This window comes from Arabidopsis thaliana, chromosome 2 (assembly GCF_000001735.4).
Source record: "Arabidopsis thaliana chromosome 2, partial sequence".
In the NCBI taxonomy this organism is placed as follows: domain Eukaryota; kingdom Viridiplantae; phylum Streptophyta; class Magnoliopsida; order Brassicales; family Brassicaceae; genus Arabidopsis; species Arabidopsis thaliana.
In genome coordinates, this window is record NC_003071.7 from 3047204 (window position 1) to 3065808 (window position 18605).

At 37.8% G+C, this 18605-nt stretch overlaps 1 protein-coding gene and 2 pseudogenes across 4 annotated transcripts; 1 reads left to right on the forward strand and 2 right to left on the reverse strand.

The window, feature by feature from the left end:
* Positions 1-48: 48 nt before the first annotated feature.
* Positions 49-10011, reverse strand: AT2G07360 (SH3 domain-containing protein). 2 transcript variants are annotated; one of them, NM_001202586.1, is made up of 27 exons: positions 9891-9993; positions 9517-9807; positions 9229-9288; positions 9041-9133; positions 8583-8802; positions 8141-8247; positions 7840-7902; positions 7266-7366; positions 7009-7103; positions 6871-6891; positions 6637-6732; positions 6385-6511; positions 6173-6310; positions 5835-6025; positions 5015-5286; positions 4614-4715; positions 4115-4291; positions 3849-4037; positions 2897-3138; positions 2645-2791; positions 1970-2198; positions 1383-1511; positions 1164-1292; positions 1020-1073; positions 739-921; positions 584-643; positions 49-494 (listed from the first exon to the last, which is right to left on the reverse strand). In NM_001202586.1, exons 1-27 carry the CDS (start codon positions 9894-9896, stop codon positions 420-422), a joined length of 3597 nt encoding a protein of 1198 aa, NP_001189515.1. In that variant the 5' UTR covers positions 9897-9993; the 3' UTR covers positions 49-419. The 2 variants fall into 2 exon arrangements, with proteins under 2 accessions (NP_001189515.1, NP_178746.2); NM_126705.5 differs by having other exon boundaries at positions 103-494; positions 6391-6511; positions 9891-10011.
* Positions 10012-13087: 3076 nt separating this feature from the next.
* Positions 13088-13649, reverse strand: AT2G07365 (annotated as a pseudogene; the record flags this gene model as incomplete). The annotated part of the gene is made up of 1 exon: positions 13088-13649.
* A 1492-nt stretch (positions 13650-15141) lies between these two features.
* AT2G07380 lies at positions 15142-17634 on the forward strand (annotated as a pseudogene; the record flags this gene model as incomplete). The annotated part of the gene is made up of 1 exon: positions 15142-17634.
* Positions 17635-18605: the final 971 nt, after the last annotated feature.

Sequence of the window (18605 nt, forward strand, 5' to 3'; positions counted from 1 at the left end):
TTGGTTTAGTGTTTGTAAAATATTGGCATGTTACTTTGGCTTTCTATACTAAATAAAACACACTTTTGACAAAAAAAAAAAAAAAAAAAGACTACAACTCGAGATTGCATCTAACATTGTGAATATATATAAATTTAACCTCACAATCTAAACACAAGTAGATGTAATATATATTATGAATTCAGTGAAACAATAGTTAAAACTCAAGTTGATCAATCATCAATAGCATGTGAGCAATAAGTGTCAAAAGAGATACACATACACATCAAACCCCAACAAATACATTCCTTCATGTACACTGATTTTACACTACCTCTTCAAGGAAATCATGGATCATAATGTCTATTGGCATCTAAGCAAGTCCACTTAACATATCCATAGTGTGTTGGCTTCTACGTCTAAAGCCGTTCCCCAAAAATTCAAGATTGATTGACGTATAGAACAGGAACAAGTCCCGCCATCTTCCCATCTCTTCCAGGCCGCTTCTTCTTTACCTGTCGTAGTTTATCAGTTGATCCCGGTTAGTTTACGGTTTTAAAAAGCTCTACTCCTCACAAGATTTTAGTAACCAATTACTACTTACGTAAAACCAGCCATCAACTTCATACTCTATCTCCAATTCCTCTTCTGCCGTCAAGTTTAGCTGCAACATACCCATACGTGTTTTAACGTTTGCATAATATCATATTTTTCAACCGTATACAAAACTAAATGAATAAAAGACAAAAGCAAGCTTACCTCATCATCTCCTCCTGCTGTGAAGTCATAGAGCGCTGTTCCAAATCTTGTACCAGTAGATTTCCTAGGTTCTTCATCATCTGATTCATAACTTCGAGAACCAGACCCTGCTACAGGGTTCTCAAACGATTCACGACTTTGTGGCTCAGAATACGAATAAGGCGGAGGAGGCTCTTCTCTAATCTGAAAGGGAGAGGAGAAAGAAGAATAAGAGATGGCCATGAAAACAGAGAACCAGCCCAATTTACACGACAAAAACACACAAAATTATATCCGCTTACTGGGGAACCATAGCCTTCATATGTGGACTGGTATTTACTTCCACCTGATTTTGCCTATATGAGTTACCCACATTCATATAGTTAAAATTAGCTGGCACGAAAATAATTCATAAGTTCTTCTTAACTGAATTGTGTGTACCCTACCGTTGCTTGTGAGGAAGGCTTTGAACTGAACAATGATGGGTAGTTCATTCCACCAAAGTGAGAGGATATTGAGCTTTCCACTGATCCAGCAGAATCTGGAGACGATGAACCTGATCTCGCATCTTCTTCCTGTAAATACAACAAAAGTCATTTTCTAACACCCCTAGAATTAAGTTATTTTGATGACAGCCCTGAAGACAGATTAAGCTAGCAGTATACCTCCAATTCTGAAGTTTCTAAAAGAGTTTTAGCCCACATGTCATCATACCCAACCGAAGGTCTAGAGAAGACATTCTCCTCCTCAACATCCGGTGCATCTGTTCCGACTCCAGCAATGAATTCATTGACCTGACAAGTATTATATAGGTCTGAGTTCCATTTCTAGACATAAAACAATTGGTAGCATTTATAATCAAATCATGTACGAATAAATACAGTAGATCAGATGAATGGTTTAACTACTACTGAAACCTGATCAGAAAATTTAATTATGCCTTATTAGATTGGCACCTACTTATAATCAGAAACGGTAATACCCAAACTTCTCATCACAAGTGTAGTCCCAAAGCATTCATTCTTGACCCCATTCAGACTAGTCGAACGTTTACTATGTCTATTTTGAAAACAAGGTACTCTAACGGGCAATCCACACAACTACTCTTACTTTCTGATTCCTTATCAGAAATATTTAATTATGCCATTTCCTTGATCTTAATAAGAAGAATATCTAAATAGACACACAAGCACTAAACTGCACACATACTAATCCGTTTATCTTAAAAGGTCAGATAAAAATAGCAACTGACCCTACTCATTGCTGGGGCATTGTTTCCAAGAAGACCATCATCACCAAGGTTTGCAGCCCAAGCATTCACCAAATCATCATCCAGACCACTGGAGTTTGAGGCAGCGGGGGCAGGCTGAGTGGACTCATAGATTAAGTCCGAGATCCCAGTAGCAACAACAGCTGGATCGGTGGACCCAGTAGATGCAGTGATATTGTGCTTTGTACGGTATGTGTCAATGAGCTTCGCGCTTCATAAGTTACGAGGAAACAAAATAATTATTATCATATGAAACCTAAATATAGACAATAGCACCTAATAAAATAAAGAAAACGGGGAAGTAAGCATGCAATTTACACAACAAAGGTCAGCAGCAAGATCACCAAAGATGAACTGTACATTCTGGACTTCTTTTGATTAAAATGTTTCATATATAGTTAACTATAGTGTATAATCGTTCTTGGGTTTTGTCAGAATCTGGGATAAAATTTATACTTTTATTTGTCCTAATGAATAAGGATAATTACATGCAACACAATAAACTCTGTTGACCTAGATAAGCATTCACAAAAAAAGCAGAAAGTGTTTTGGAAACTATAAATCCCATCTTCCCTATACAAGATTAGTATTGTAAGTAAGTATTATGTATTAGAAGTTAGGCTGTCTTTGACTGATATAATAAGTTCAGAATACTACCTTATCGGGCCCAGTGGTAAATACTTGGCTCTAGGAATAAAGCAAAACATTGAAACAAAATCCAGCAGCCTCTCATGGTTTTCGTAGAGTTTTTTCAGCTCCTCGTCCTTCCATTCTTTGTTTGCATTATCGTGATGGCGTATATCCCTTGTTATCAAGGAAAAATTCATATGTCAACCATAATATCAGATAGAGGTTACATGCACGCATCACATGAAAAAAAAGAAAAGAAGACATAAATATCTTTCTTACTTGATTAATTCGTCTTGTCCAACATACATTTCATCAAGAACTTTTAACATCGGTGTTATTAAAACTCCAAGACCTGTACCACTAGCTCCTTGGTCTTCCCCATTACTCAGGTGCATTTCAGAAAGTTGAGACTGTACACCACCCTCTGCTAAGGTGTACAAAAACTCGTATATCTGCAGCCTGAAAGGTTCACCAGATCTAATGGCTATTGTAGTAAGAGCTTGAATTGCAACAATTCTGACCTGTGTATCCACAAAACATAAACATTTAGGCGGGAAAAACTAGAAGTAACACTCATCTTAGTAGACTATTCTGGCATTATTGTGTCTATGCTTCACAAGAATCCAACTAAAGCGCTAGGAAGAAAATCATATACATGATGTAATTAAGCATCACAAATTATAGTCAGCTATTTTCTATATTAAGATATCTAAACAGATAGTAATAAAGAGAGACCAAACATGATTACTATAGTCAACTTGCACTACTTTGTTCTTATAGTTTCTGGTCAGGCACAATTACTACAGGTTTCACATTCTGTTTCATGGTTAAAAAAAAAATCATTAAAAGCTACCTAACTAGACATCCTATTCGTTCTCACTTATAAAAAAGGGTCTCAAACATGGTCTTCAATCTAGAGTACTCAAATGATGAATCAAATCAGCTACAAACCAAAATGTTCCTAGACATGGGTTAGGATCAGTGACCATTGCAAGGCAAGCCATCTACAAATTGATAAGAATATGGGTATGAAAATGTCCTACATACATTGTACAGGAGGGGAATAAATCAAAGCCTTATAAGACAGACCAAAGGGCACTAAGACCTTTAAGCTAGCTTTATAGTGAGTTCTACCTACTTTGTGGGATTGCTTTGTGCCCTACTTCTATCACAAATTGTCCAATTAAAAAACCAAATCAAAATATACGACCAGCGAAATATAGTGGTATACCTCCCAGCTTCCACTAAATGCACACCTCTGGAGGCGAGTTAATGCACCAGCTAGAGTAGGATTGCGAGAACTAGCAGCAGCAACCATTTTATCTGCATCCAACATCATAAGTGCTGTGCCTGGTGGAGTTGCAGATTCCCATGCATATTCTGATGCGGCGTAGTTTGCATTTTCTCCAAGGAACCATACCTGCCACAGTATTCCTTTTAAGATCATGTGTTGAAAACATTACCAAATTCATGTAAAACCTTATGAGGAAGTCTTACTGCTGCTTGCACCAATTTCTGCAGCGCCAGAGCTGACTTAGGATCTGATGCAGAGACCCTATCAATTGATGTCAGTCCAGCCATGGACCCCGGTTGTGGAGGTGGTAGATCGAGTACTATCGTGACTGCTTCCAGAGCTGTGTGTTTCCCGTCAGGACCAGCTCCAACAAGACATGTCTAGAAGTCAATCAGATGATAAATTGTGTTAAAAAATACTATCTGAGGTAGCAAAAATTCAGTAAAATATCCCACAATAATTTAAGCCTTGCAAATATACAGTACAAATATGATTTTTATCCAATTATATAGCTTTAAAAGATTAAATAAACAAGCGTACAAACTTAAAGATCTAAAAATGTCCTAAACACAATAAAAATTTGAAACAGGACGAAATATACAACCTTTTTTTTTTTTTTTTTTTTTGATCAAAGGACGAAATATACAACCTATGTAAGTAAATTATAATAGCTTTAGAATTATATCCGTAAGAAGAGAATACCTTCCATAGCAGCTGTAAGACATCAGCGTCAATTTTCCCTGGAACTTTGGTGGCAAATATTCTGGCAATTTCGAGAAGAATAACAGCCATATCTGGAGTTGCCTGTGAAAGAAAAATTAAAAAGAGTTAACTAGTCAGAAGAAAACAGTTAACATTACTCCTCAATAACAAGTTTTTCTTCAGTTTCAACGCAATGGATAAGAAAATTGATAGAGTCCATGGTGTAACATGTTTCTGCCAGATAACTCTTGTTACAAAATCTAAGAAATTAAAGAGATTCCGTACATCAGAGAACTACTAAATACTTATAGGATTGTGGACAAACAACAGAGCTGCTTAACTTTGAAACTGTTCGCAACTACACTGGAAAATCAAAAAAGCCAAGAAAACATCATACTTACCTTAAAGCGGGCATGCAAAGTAAGCAAAACATCATTGACTAGAGCTGCAGGCCAACCAGGATCTGAAAGCTCCGAGGCAATGATTGATTTTAACTCATCCAATGATTCATCTGGACTTTGCATCCATATCAATGCTTTGATAACCATTGCCCGGACATACACGCACTCGCATGCTACTGTTGTCCGAACCACCTCCATTAATGCAGCTAGCAAACTTGCAATTGTATCACTGCGACCAGGCCCTGCAGATATGGATGATGTTCTCCGAATTCCTGCAAAAGTCGAACATATACAAAGTAGGAACATGTTAGAACATATATAGAATTCCTGCTAAAAATAAGGGTAAACAAGTAACCAAAGAGTGGGAAAGAAGGTAAAAAGTGATTTGGAACATGTTAAAACTCGAAAGATATAAGGATACCCTACATATTTAGATAATTCGGTAAAGAAAATCAAAGCAATAGGACAGAAAAACATGTTCCTTTGTTTACGTCTGAAGAGAAGACTGATATTATACTATTTTTGTAAGGACATCAGAGCATTGAGTTTACTCACATTTGTAGTTTTGTAACGATTCTAGCATATTGATGCGCCATCAGAGCATAGATGCAATGACTTAACTCACATTTGTAGTTGGTGACCTTTCAACGTATAATAAATAATAATACAACAAAATTGAACAAAACTCTTATAGACCAAAAGCTTGCATACAATTTTATGCTCCATACGAAATTAGAAATATATTTGTGCATCTGTCAGACATCTAACAAAATAAAAAAAAAAGATTGTAATTCATATTAAGAGGATACTGACAATGTACCTTCTGGATGAGAACTTTCATTGGTCTCAGCATCATCTAGAGCATCAGAAAATGCATTTACATGAACGGATTCATCAATGTCCTGTAATCCCATAGCAAACGCTGCTGCTCTACTCTTTCCCATCTCTTGCACAACCCTTGCTGCTGCATGAAGTACTGGTCTTGAGAAACTGCGAAATGAGCTCTCTAACCTGAAAGAACAGGATCAATTTGCGAAAGTTCTTTAACAAGAAACACAACCATAACGATCATTACAATCCAAAGCAACATTCTAGTGAGGAAAGGGAATCCATAAGATCTGCAATTCTAAACACAGTCTTCCACCAAGCTAGGAGTACCTCCTCATTACAAGCTTAATAAGGGGCTGTGGACGCTTGGTTTTATTAGATTTATCCTTGGAGGACAAGGATGGTGCTTCTGGCAGCTTCAGGATCTCTCTCGTCAAGCGATACCACCCAGCAGCACGCTCATCCATCCTAAATGATGCAGTACATTTTGGTTATTCAATACCTTACAAAGAATGAACTAAGAGAAATCAAAGTCATAGAACTCATGCCTCTCAGTGTTATCGTGTTTTCCCAGAATGCACAAAATCGCCTCATAGCATACCCTTTCGCTTGGATCTAGGAGTAGCTGATAGAGAATTGAGTTGAACTGAGACCTAATATCAGGCCTCTCTGTAGGAAGATTGAAAGGAAACTAGCAACATGTAAGTTCTCAAAAGATCTCTCCCATATAGCCAGATAAGAAGAAAAAAAAACAGAGCGAGAACGGGCAGCAGAAAGAGGTTGATAGTACTTACCATCTAATGCCCGAGCTCTAGATATTGAGTGGCACAACCTAGCCAGAGAAACTCTAGCAAGAACATCATTCATATGCAGGATATCTTGCAAAGCCCCTAATTTGGTGTACAGAAGAAAGGTATATCAGCTAACCCAGATCGTGTTCCAAACACTTCTTTATAATTAGCACAAATAAACACGAAATAACCAGCAAAAAGATTAACGTCAAGAGATAAAAGGCCTGGTGAGCATACCTGTTGGAGACGCAAGCTTTTCTGCAGCAAAAAGATCAAGAGACACATATCAAGTTTTGAATGAAAAACAGTTATGTCTCTACACACAGAAATAGAATGAAAAAAACAATATAAGGGGGAATAGAACAAATTATTTACCTAATGTCATTGCTACTGTATAGGGGTCTCTTGTGGCTAACTCAGATAGAATTTCCAGTGAATGCCTCACCGCAACAGGATCAGCAAAGAAAACACTGCAACATAAAAGTGTGAATACGAGAATAACTGTCCAATATACTGCATAATTAGGAATAGACCAAAAATTCAATTGCTCTTGTGAAACCTACATCACTATACTTAAATCCAATACTCTATACTTAAAAAGATAGTAGAAAGAACCAAAAAAAAAGTCTTACCCCTGAGCTGCACGGTGCAGAAAAAGTGGATTTCCTGGATCAAGAGGGAGTCTTCTCAGTGCACTCATAGCAGCGTATTGCAAGTTACTTCGCATAATCGACTAACAAAAACGAGATAAAACGCTCAAGTTAATAACAAAGTTTAGTGTTGACCTTCTGCAATCCAGAAGCTGTATACTCAAGTGAGGAAGAATTCTATTCGTCTGCCTACATATCTAGAAGCTAAGTTATCAAAGTTGTTCCTTTGGCTTATTGATAATCTGATATACGAATAGAATTGTAATGTTTTAAAAAAATGGTTTTATTAATTCAAATAACATTTAACTCGGGCCTTAAAAATCTGATAGCTAATAGCCAGAGTCTCCAGATGTGCAAACTCATATCATTATAGAGCAACTATGATACACTGCCTAATGCATGCAGTCATCAACAAGAATTTTGAGAAATTTCTACCCTACAGCAGGCAAAGAACATGCAGAGCATTGTAAAAAAGAAAATTATAAAGTGCAGGAACATGACTAGTATATAAGCCTTAAGTCTTTTCCTGGAGGAACCTAAGAGTTTAGAAAGATACCTCTTTATCACCCCCTTTTGTCCCAAATACACCTTTCTTTCGTTTATGCGGAACATCACCAACCTGAAAGCGACAAGAAAGATAAATCAGGGCCTCTGCATGTCACTGGGAAAACCCCCGTAAATTAAACCACACTCATATGAAAAGCAATAAGAATAAAATAGTATAATTGTATATAAATAAGAAAAGGTGGGACTACGGTTAAATCACGCAGAGTGCAGACAATGAACTACGCCAGGGTTTATTAAAAATAAACAAAGCATCTTGTTAAAAATCATAGAGCATTGGCAGTCAGACAAACCTTTTCAAGAATGCCAAATACAATCTCATACAATTTTGACAAAAGCTCAGAATTGCCTGATGGTGAATATGTCAGAGCTTTCAAAGCTTGCAGTCGTCGAGCATGAACTGAAGAAAAACATATGATAAGGTTAGAAATTCATCTCCAGTCACATTACAGATGGAAAGTTGGAAATCTATCTTAGATGTTGGTTCTCACTTCCATAACCCCCAAATTATTTAAATCCATACCAAAACTGACACCACATCTAAACATAACTACCTTTTGACGTCACTCCTCTCAGCATTTGGGTCTATCAAAAGAAAATTATAAAGGTACTGGGATATTTCTTAAAAAACATTAACAACTAATACCATTATAAAGATAAATAAGATTAAGACAGTCCAAGGCAGAAATGTATAAAATAAAACACTAAAGCCTGAAAAATGCGAGTGAAACTCACATTCAAATTCAGAATTTGTAGCTTCGTTTGTAAGTTGATTCACTATCCGAGGAACAACATCAGCTCTTGTGACTCCTCCACCAGCATCAATATCTGCTAGAGCATCCCAGTTAGGAGTGGGGATACCACCCCCTGGAGTCATGCCCGTATCGGACAAAATTCTAGCTAGGTAATAATAAACATATCGTAGCACATTCCTGTCTTCACATTGCTGATTAAGCTGTATCAATCACAAGAGAAAAAGAATGCTAAAAACCTGATGCCTCTCTTTGACGGATATTGTTTTTGAAAATGCGAATTTGTGAAGATCCATGATAATTTAATGGGTAGAGAAAAAAAAAACTCTAATAGAACAAATCATTTTAGATGCTCCATCATAAAGTTATAAAAAACGATACAAGAAACTGTACTTGATCTGACACTATCTGGTCGTCAAATGAGTAACCAGTGACACATACCATAAGAAGAGATGGGGCCAGAGAAGGATCAACTGAGTTGTACACAGCAAGCTTAGGGAACACGTGATTCACTAGTTGTTTCTGAGAACTTTTCTGCTCACTCGCGAAAAACAGAAGAAACAGTCAGATACTATTTTCAGCAGAAGAAGAGAGGTATAAAGGCAGAGCATAAGAACACAAACTTAAACCTGATCCAAAGTGGCAGCTAATTCATGAATGCTCCTTGCAAGTTGCGAATAGGAAACCGGCTGGGAAGTCATTTGCAACATAAAGTCGTGTTAACTACATCGAAGAACAAGACATAGGTATATTGACTCACTAAGACTCTATTTACAACAGAGACTCTATATACACTGATACCTCCTATTAACAATTCAAATCTACAACCACAATCTAGTTTTCTTAGCTCCAATGATCCAGGGTTTAGTTCAAACACAGATAAATGTGCCAAACAAAATTCAATTAGTAGATCGAACCTTCTTTTTCTGTCTCTGCCTTTGTGGCATGATATTGGCCTTAACAGGATTCAGTGCAGCTTTAGCAACAGATATAGTGTCGTTTTGGATCTGCATCAAAGTGGCTCTCTTCGATTTCTTCTCTCCTAGAGTCGTCTTCGTCGACATTGGATGGTGCAGATGGGAAGAAGACGATGCGGAAGCAGAAGTCGGCTGAGACGCCGTGGAAGATGCGGACGAAGAAGTAGATTGTGCAGGAACCGGGGTTGGATCCGCCGAGATCAGATCCATTAGCGTGGTACCAGACGATTCCTGTAAAGAGGAAAATGGAAGAAAGGTAAACTTGGATTCGATTCTTGGCCGGTGAAATACGGTGAGGATCCGACGATGCTTACCGCCATAGCTAGTGGCAGATCGGAGGAGGATTCTCGGAGAGGATTTTAGTGACGGGCGATTCAACAAGACAAACGCAACTTTACAATTTTACAAAATTATCAAAATTCTACACTTTTGTTAAATTATCACGAAGCACGTGAGATGCACGTGAATCTTTTATTTGTCATCCAAAGTTTTGTTTTGGTATTTTTTGGAAAAATGTCAAAAATAAAGGTAAATTTTCAAATTTGGGACGAAAAATTAAGATGTAAACCTCAACGATTAAAAAGAATTCATCATCTTTGCATTTTTTGATCAAGTTTTCTCTTGGAAAAAACTTTTGAAATTGGTTAGGGAAAGATTGATCATGTTCTGAAAATTGTGCTGAAATTAAGGTTTCTTGTTCTAGAGATATTCTTCTACTTAATTGAGTTCGTGTTGTGTAGGATGCGATGAGTTGACGACGGCAAGATACTCGCCTATTTGGTGACTGTGACAAAGGGATCGAAACCTAACTTTTATTAATTTGGGCATTTTGTTATAACCTATATAAATATGTATGTTTCTGAGAAACAAACAAATAAATGATTCAGCTTAGTCGGTAAAGGAATGGAAAAAATGTCAAAAAAATCCCCAACTTTCAAATTTGGGACGATTTAATCTTGAACTTCACAGAAGACAAATAAATCGTAAAGTTTGTGTTGACATTCTAAATAAATGACAAAGTTTTTGTTGACTTCCCATTTGAGTCATGTCGTTACATAGGTTAACAGAATTTTTTTACGACGTTCATGTTCCGTTTATCTGCTCTGTTAGGACAAAACAATGTCGTTTATTGTAGAGACAAACAACATCGTTTCTTCTGTTGAAACAAATTTAAACCCTAAATCCCCAAATCGATTTCATTATCTCAAATCCTATAGAGGCCGAATCGATTCGAATCCCATCTGGTGAGGAGACGAACAATGTTCCTCAGCCCAAATCAAATCGAAAGAAGAGAAAACGGAAGAAGGAAGTTGAAGTAGACGACGTCGTTTTGTTAACCTACTTAACGACATGACTGAAATGGCAAGTCAACAATAACTTTGTTATTAATTTCGAAAATCAACAAAAACTTTACGATTTATTTGTCTTTCGTGAAGTTCAAGATTAAATCGTCCCAAATTTGAAAGTTGGTGATTTTTTCGACGTTTTTCCCATAAAGGAATGTTGTTTTATCTTAAAGGTTGCGAGTTCAATTCCTGAACTTGTAATAAAAAATTAGATTCAAAACAACGTTGTTTCATAAGTTAACGGAATTTATAACAGAAGACTTAACTCTGTTAATTTTTCCGTCAATTGACTTAACATCGTGCCCAAATTGGCAAAATCGATAAAAGTTATCTAATTAATTCTAAAGTCAACAATAACTTTGGTATTTAATTGATATTTCGAAAATTCATGCTTTTTTGTCCCAAATTTGAAAGTTCGCGATTTTTTTGACATTTTTCCCCTTTTTATCCTTCCTATTATGATTGAATGGATTGTAGGACCGCGAAATCCTGATTTGCAATAAATCAAAAATCTTTATAAAACGATTAGGAAAGACGTTTTTCGAAAACGAGTGAAGACGAGATTTGATCTCTTTCCATAATTCAAACTAGCTCCCGCAGTGTGACGGTTTTATGAGCAGTGGATCGCAGAATACAATCACTATAAAACCGGTATCGCAGCACTCGATAGCGGAATCTGCGAACATGAAATAAACGATATACTCTTGACTTACTTTGAGAAGAAAGGGAGAAAGGGAGAGAGTTTCGTTTTAGCTTTTAGCAAAAAAAACGAGTGAGTACAATGAGAGGAAGATGTGTTCCTTTTATAGGAGAGAGGTGAGGAAATGCAATCCGCAAATCAAAGATCGTGGGATTCGGAGTGATGCGCAAGTCAAAGACGTGGGCATGATTAGCGGAGCCATTATCACAACCGTTTAAGGAATTAAGATTCGAATAAGGAATATTCGGATATGCTTTTAATATTCCGAATATACCTTAGTTATGGAAACGATATGGGCTTTCGTTTTGGGCCAAAAACTATGTTGCAAATATTACAAATAATGCAACAAAGCCTCATAAGTATTTTCCCCAAAAAGAACATTGTTTGTGGGCCAAAGGCCCCATTTCCCAAGAGCCCAAGGCCCAAGCCCGGCTCGGCACGGCACGACGGCGGCGGAGCGTGTGTGTGTGTTGTTTTGCATAAAGGACTTGCATCTCCTACACCATAGTGTCCCTTCCCAATAGCTAGTGAACCATGTTAAATGGGTAGCACCATATATGCTAGAGGAGAGATCTTAAAACTTCTAATATGGGACAATTGTCAATATTTGTTATTATAAGCTTTCAAGCTCACCACTTTGGACCTCAATTACTCATTCATAATAACTTCAATTTTTATATGTAACTACACTATCTTATAGTGCTCATTACAAGGAATTCAAAGACTCCATAATCCGGTCATTCCGGTGATGGCCATCACCGGAAAAATCACCGAAGAGTTAGCCGGAGCCACTTGTGTAAAATTGAGTTCCAACAATCCCCCACATGAATAAAATTGACTCTAAACATTTGAGACTTTTGACTGACTCGATAACCTAAACTGACTTAGACTTTACAGACTCAACTTTCAAGAGTATATGCAAAAAATAGATGTGTATGAGATAGTAGTATTTTTCAGCCTTAAACTATTCACTGTTAATATTTGTCGAATTTACTTGGCCAGGAGGTGAACATGATGTCTTTAACCACCCAGATTTTTATGTAAACCTAGACAACAGGTAAAACCCAACTACTTTTTCTCGTAAAAACAAGTTCTCTAGATTGTGTTCATTTTGGCTTTGAACAATCCTGGATTTCATGAGTGAACTTAGAGAATATAGCCTCTCATTCTCCTAGAAACGGCCACATTCCACACTCACTAGGTGATTTGTCACTAGCATTTGTTTTAAGAAGTCTCTTGTAAAACTCCACTTATATATCAAAGCTTTGGACTCAATCATTAAAAGCATTGCTTATCCTTTATATGTACAAGAAGCACTGTTTATCATCCTGGAAACTAGGCTGCGACTAGTAATCTTATAATTCTCCAAATATATTTCGTTTGATTTAGTTTTCCCTTTTGAACCTAGTTCTTGGGATCTCCAGTCATATAGGTGGGGTATCCATCAAAGTGACATCTTTAATTCATAGGCTTTAAACCCATTCCTCTTGATGATTGAATCACTTGATCTCGTGTCAAACCCTTGGTAAATAGATCCGCTAGGTTGTCGACCGACTTAATGTAATCGATCGTCATTACACCGCTAAAATCAAGTGTCTAATGGTTTTATTTCGTCTTCTAATATGACGAGACTTTCCATTATAGTGGGTATTCTGTGCTCGGGCAATAGTCGATTAACTTTCACAGTGTACACGTAAAGCTGGCACGGGTTTCCCCCACATTGGAATATCTTCCAAAAAGTTTTGAAGCCAATCAGCTTCTTCGGCAGCTTTGCCTAGAGCTATAAACTCAGACTCCATCGTTGAGCGTGCCATTAAAGTTTGTTTCTGTGATTTCCAAGAAACTGTTGCACCACCTAGAGTAAAGACATATCCACTTGTGGATTTCGAGTTTCTGGAATCATCTATCCAATTGGCATCGCTATATCCTTCCAAAACTGCTGGTTCTTTACCGTAGTGCAAGCCATAACTTTTTGTATCTTTAATAGTTGGGAGATTAACTGTGATGGGTAAGAAATTAGGGGGGTGTTATTCGTTAATGGATTTTAATAGAATTGAAATCCAAGCCGAATCCACTGTTATTCAACTAATGATTCTATATCCAACTTTAAAATTTAGTGTTATTGGAACTCATCTTTGTAAATCATGTTTAATAGATTTTAAAGTTTGATGTTATTCAATTAAGATTTTAAATATTTCATTAAAATCCAGCGTTATTAAAAACTAAAAGACTTGTAAAATATTTGTATATTAATTCATTTGAAATGAAACCTCTTTAGAGTTTCATGAGTAAATCACTAGAATCAAAATCCAAGACATATTGCAGAGATTTTGAAATTCATACAAACATATTCTTAAAAGCAATATCAGAAAACAAGTCTAAAGCTTAGGTGGTGTTATTCAATTATTACTAGAACACGACAGAACTTTTTTTAATTACTGTTATATTTTCGACTTTTTTTTATTACCCAACGTGCCTCTACTAAACGTTACCGGAAAAAACGTAATTACAGGTAATGCCACTGCCACGTCAGAATTTACTGACGTGGATTAAATGAACTCAGCCTTAACTCAATATAACGGCAGTTACGGTTGAGTTACGGTATGTTGCGGCTGACTTACGACAAAATATATGATTCATAACAAAACGGCGAAGTATGAGTATAACTCAGCCAGACGTTACGGCTGAGTTGTAAAATGTTACCTGAGTTATAGTATAACTCAGGCAACGGTATGGTTGAGTTAAGGATGGTCGGCCGAGTTATAAGAAGTTATACGATAACCCAGCCAACACTATGGCTGAGTTATGAGAAAAAGGCTGACTTATTACCTCGACACGGCCGAGTTATAGTTTTGAACGGCTTAGTTATGGAACGATGTGACGGCTGATTTATGGTCGAGTGTTATAAATCAGCCGCTAATAGCTCGATTACGATATAACTCAGCCTTGTTATGGCTGACTTATTTTCAAGAGATTAATTACTATAATATCATGCAGTTATGGTCGTGTTGTTGAACGTTACGGTTGAGTTAGTTGAGTTACGACATACCACGGCTGAATTAACTTTGTTTTTTTTCCTGTTTTAATTACTGTAATAGTATTCATGTTGCGGCTGACTTAAAGATTTGCTTCATGGCTGTGTTATGAACTGTTCGTTTGGTGGCTGACTTGCCACGTCATCACTTCAAAACGACGTTGGCTGTAATAATCCATGTCATCATTCCATGTCAGCATCCTCGACGGAAATACAAAACGTCCCTTGCTTCTTTAACTTGTTTTCCCAGACTGTGTTCACCGCCTGAACGTTACAACATCACCGGAACTTTCTTTTCTTCATTCATCTTCTCATACATCTTCAATTTCTTTCATCTTTCTCTTGATATGGTTGGTCCCGTTACGGTCATAGTTGTTTCCGGTTCGTGGGTAAAGAAATAGAGATTCGTATTTAACCCCGACGAAAGAAGGTGTAGAGTTGTGCAGTTAGAAGCGGAAAGACCAGTTTACGATAGTCTTTTGAAGATGGAGGTCGATGATTACAGATTGAATCAGTCGACCCATCAGTTACGGCTGAGTTACATGTTCTCCAACAAGACTCTTAAAAATATGCCCTTCGATACTCCACCAGTTTATATCTCCAATGATCGATAGTTGCAATGTTATCTAGGTTTGACGAAATTCGAGCAGCTACGTCCCTGTGTGGAGTTTACGGCGAAAGATTCAAGTGATATTAGTCAGAAGGCCAGATCAAGAGGAAGGGGTTCGAAACGCCCTATTGAATCTAACTCAAGAGTAGAATCTAGATTCGAAGTTCCGGGTTGGGGGTTTGAAGGTGTCTGTTACGATTATCAAGAGGATGAAGCAGGGGACGATGAAGCAGGGGAAGATGAATCAGGTGTCGATGAAGCATCTGACAAAGAAGCAAGTGACGAAGAAGAAGATCATGAATTTTCTAGCCGGTTTGATTTTTTCGACAACTCCGATGGTGCCTCATCTGATGATGAAGACTTTGCTGTATACGGCAAGCCTAAGAATAAAGACGAAGATTCACCGAAACCTTCTCCTTCGAAGAGAACTCAGACCATGGAAATGATCGGATCTGCTGGGAGCCTGACTGATTTAAAGTTGGAGCTGTCTATGCTAACACTCGCGGTACGGCAACAATACGTAGCAAATTCGAGTTGGAGTATCGACTCAAACTTCTTGCGATAAGGGATGGATTTGATTTTGATGTACCAACTTCTAATAAGACTACAGTACCTTACGAGTGCTGGGTGGATAGATGTCTTTGGAGGGTTCGTGCATCTAGACAAGGAAATGATCCTAATTTTCATGTTTATATATACGATTCGGAACACACATGTTCTGTGACGGAACGTTCTGGTCGATCCCGACAAGCAACACCTGATATTCTGGGAGTTCTTTACAGGGACTATCTTGGTGACGTTGGTCCGGATGTTAAACCAAAAACAGTCGGAATAATCATCACTAAGCATTTTCGAGTAAAGGTAATTACAATGTTTCGACTGACTTAGTATTTATCTGTTGGCTGACTTATAAATATTTTACGGTTGACTTATTGATATAGTATGGCTGACATATAATTACATTCCGGTTGAGTTATGACTTTAAAGGCTGACTTAAGATCACTTAGTGGCTGAGTTGTGGAATAGTGTGACTGCGTTGTAAATATATTATGGTTGACTTATCGATTAATATGTTTGTGTTAACAGATGAGTTATTCGAAGTCATACAAGACGCTCAGGTTTGCAAGGGAGTTCACTCTGGGAACCCCTGATAGTAGTTTTGAAGAACTGCCTTCAACTATATGTTCATTGCATTTGGTGCCAGTATCGTTGGGTTTCATTACATGCGCAGAGTTGTTGTTGTCGACGGTACCGCTGGTAATATGGGAGAAGCCGTTTTTATAGGCGTATTATACCGCTGGTAATTGGGCTGGATATAACCGTAACTCGGTTAGTCAGTAAATCGAATTGAACTTCATGTTTTTATGGACAACTCAGCCGTAATATGTTTTAAATCAGCCATAACAAGGACGATTTGTCGCCAAACTCAGCTGTAACATGCAACCTTTCGTATTCCTTGCCTTGTCTTTTTTAATAATTCCTGACAACTCAGCCGTAACATTGTTACATGTCTTGAGTGTAACTCAGCCGTAACGAATATATTTTGCCGCCAAACACAGCCGTAGCACGGAATATTTTCCCGCCTAACACGGAACCTTTCACATTCCTTTACCTGTCCTTTTTAATAATTCTTCACAACTCAGCCGTATAATAGTTACATGTCTTGGGTATAACTCAGTCGTAACAATATATTTTGCCGCCAAACTCAGCCGTAGTACGGAAAATTTTCCCGCCAAACGAACAGACACGGAACCTTTCGCATTCCTCTACCTGTCTTTTCTTTTCTATATATCAGTTACTTGAACTCATCATTTAGACGTCTCATCCTCACATCTTAACGACATGGTGCCTCACATCGACGGACAGTTTCTAAGAGATGTCGAAGCCGTGCTCACCGCTCCTGATCGTGCAGATCTCCCAGTTCTAAACCCTGGATTGGGTACATGTTACGTGGTTCAAATTCAATCACCAACTAGCTCTCGCGATTGGTGATATACTCCAGCGCAACTTTCACCATGCGTGGCCGACGTACCGGTTGATTCCCGTTGTTTTCAAGGCAAGATGGGTTTTCCTCCTCACGGTAAGCATCGAGTTTTTATATAAAGCACTTCCTGTAAACCGTAGACCAAATTCTTACTATTTGCTCTCTTTGTAGCATATGCACACCTGGGATTCAAGGCACACGCTGACGGTGTGGACGCAGTTTAATTTGGTGGCTAGAACATTGTACCGGGACAACATGCGGACACTGAAACGGGGATGGGCGCATGGTTTAGATAAGCTGTGGTGGATGACGACATTAGTTTGGAATGATTTGGTGGACATGTTTACTGAATTTGGCCCAGATGATGTCGGTTTCATGTCTTGAATGCTTTTGTGTCTCTTACTTATCGTCCCTTTATCTCATTCCTATGAACTCAGTATGTTACTTTTTTTTTTTTTTTGGTGATGGCTTTATATCTCATATTATCTACGATCGCCTTCTCAGTAAAGTCAGTTGTTATCGCTTGAGGTTACTTGTTAAATTTTATCATAACTCAGTCATAGCGTATGATTAACTCAGTCATAGCGTATAATTAACTCATCCACAACATGGCGGACAATTTCGGCCAACTGTCTACAACCACTTCGTATGTACCATCTTCGACCCATTTAAACAAATGGTCCTGCATATTCAATCACATCCGCAATTAACAACGAAACCAATAAAACCCTCAAATCAATTATATACTTACATCTTTACACGTAGGACAACAGAAGTATGGTCTTCCAGGGTTCTTTGCTGACGTCGATGTATAGATGACCACGTCTAATCCGCAATGACACTTTGATGGTAACCCACGTCCCCAACGGCTGATGGATTGCGTACTCGCAATCGATTTCTCGGAATTGCTACTCATTTCTTTAATTTTTAGCTGGGAAATTCAGAGACGAAAAACAAGAAGGAGCTCCGGATCTGAAATCAGAAATTGGAATTTTATAACTTAGGGTTTCGTTTTGGGGATTTATAAGTGTGTCCATGTTCATTTGGTTTTTGTCACAACGACGATGTATCTGGTCAATAACGGAGACTCTGTAACAAACCTACGTCGTATCTGGTCAATAGCGGAGAATATTTTTCTCTGCATTCTGACATAACTCAGCCACAATATAGGAATAACTCAGCCATCACTTTGTTATAACTCGGCCAAACCCTGAAAGTGCTTTTCTTGAGCCAACAGTGGTGAAAATCAAGTAATTAACATATCATAACCACATTCCAACTAGTGGAACCGTGAAACTAGCTCATCCTATTATTCCTTATCCAACATCATACTTTGTCCAACATCATACTTTGTC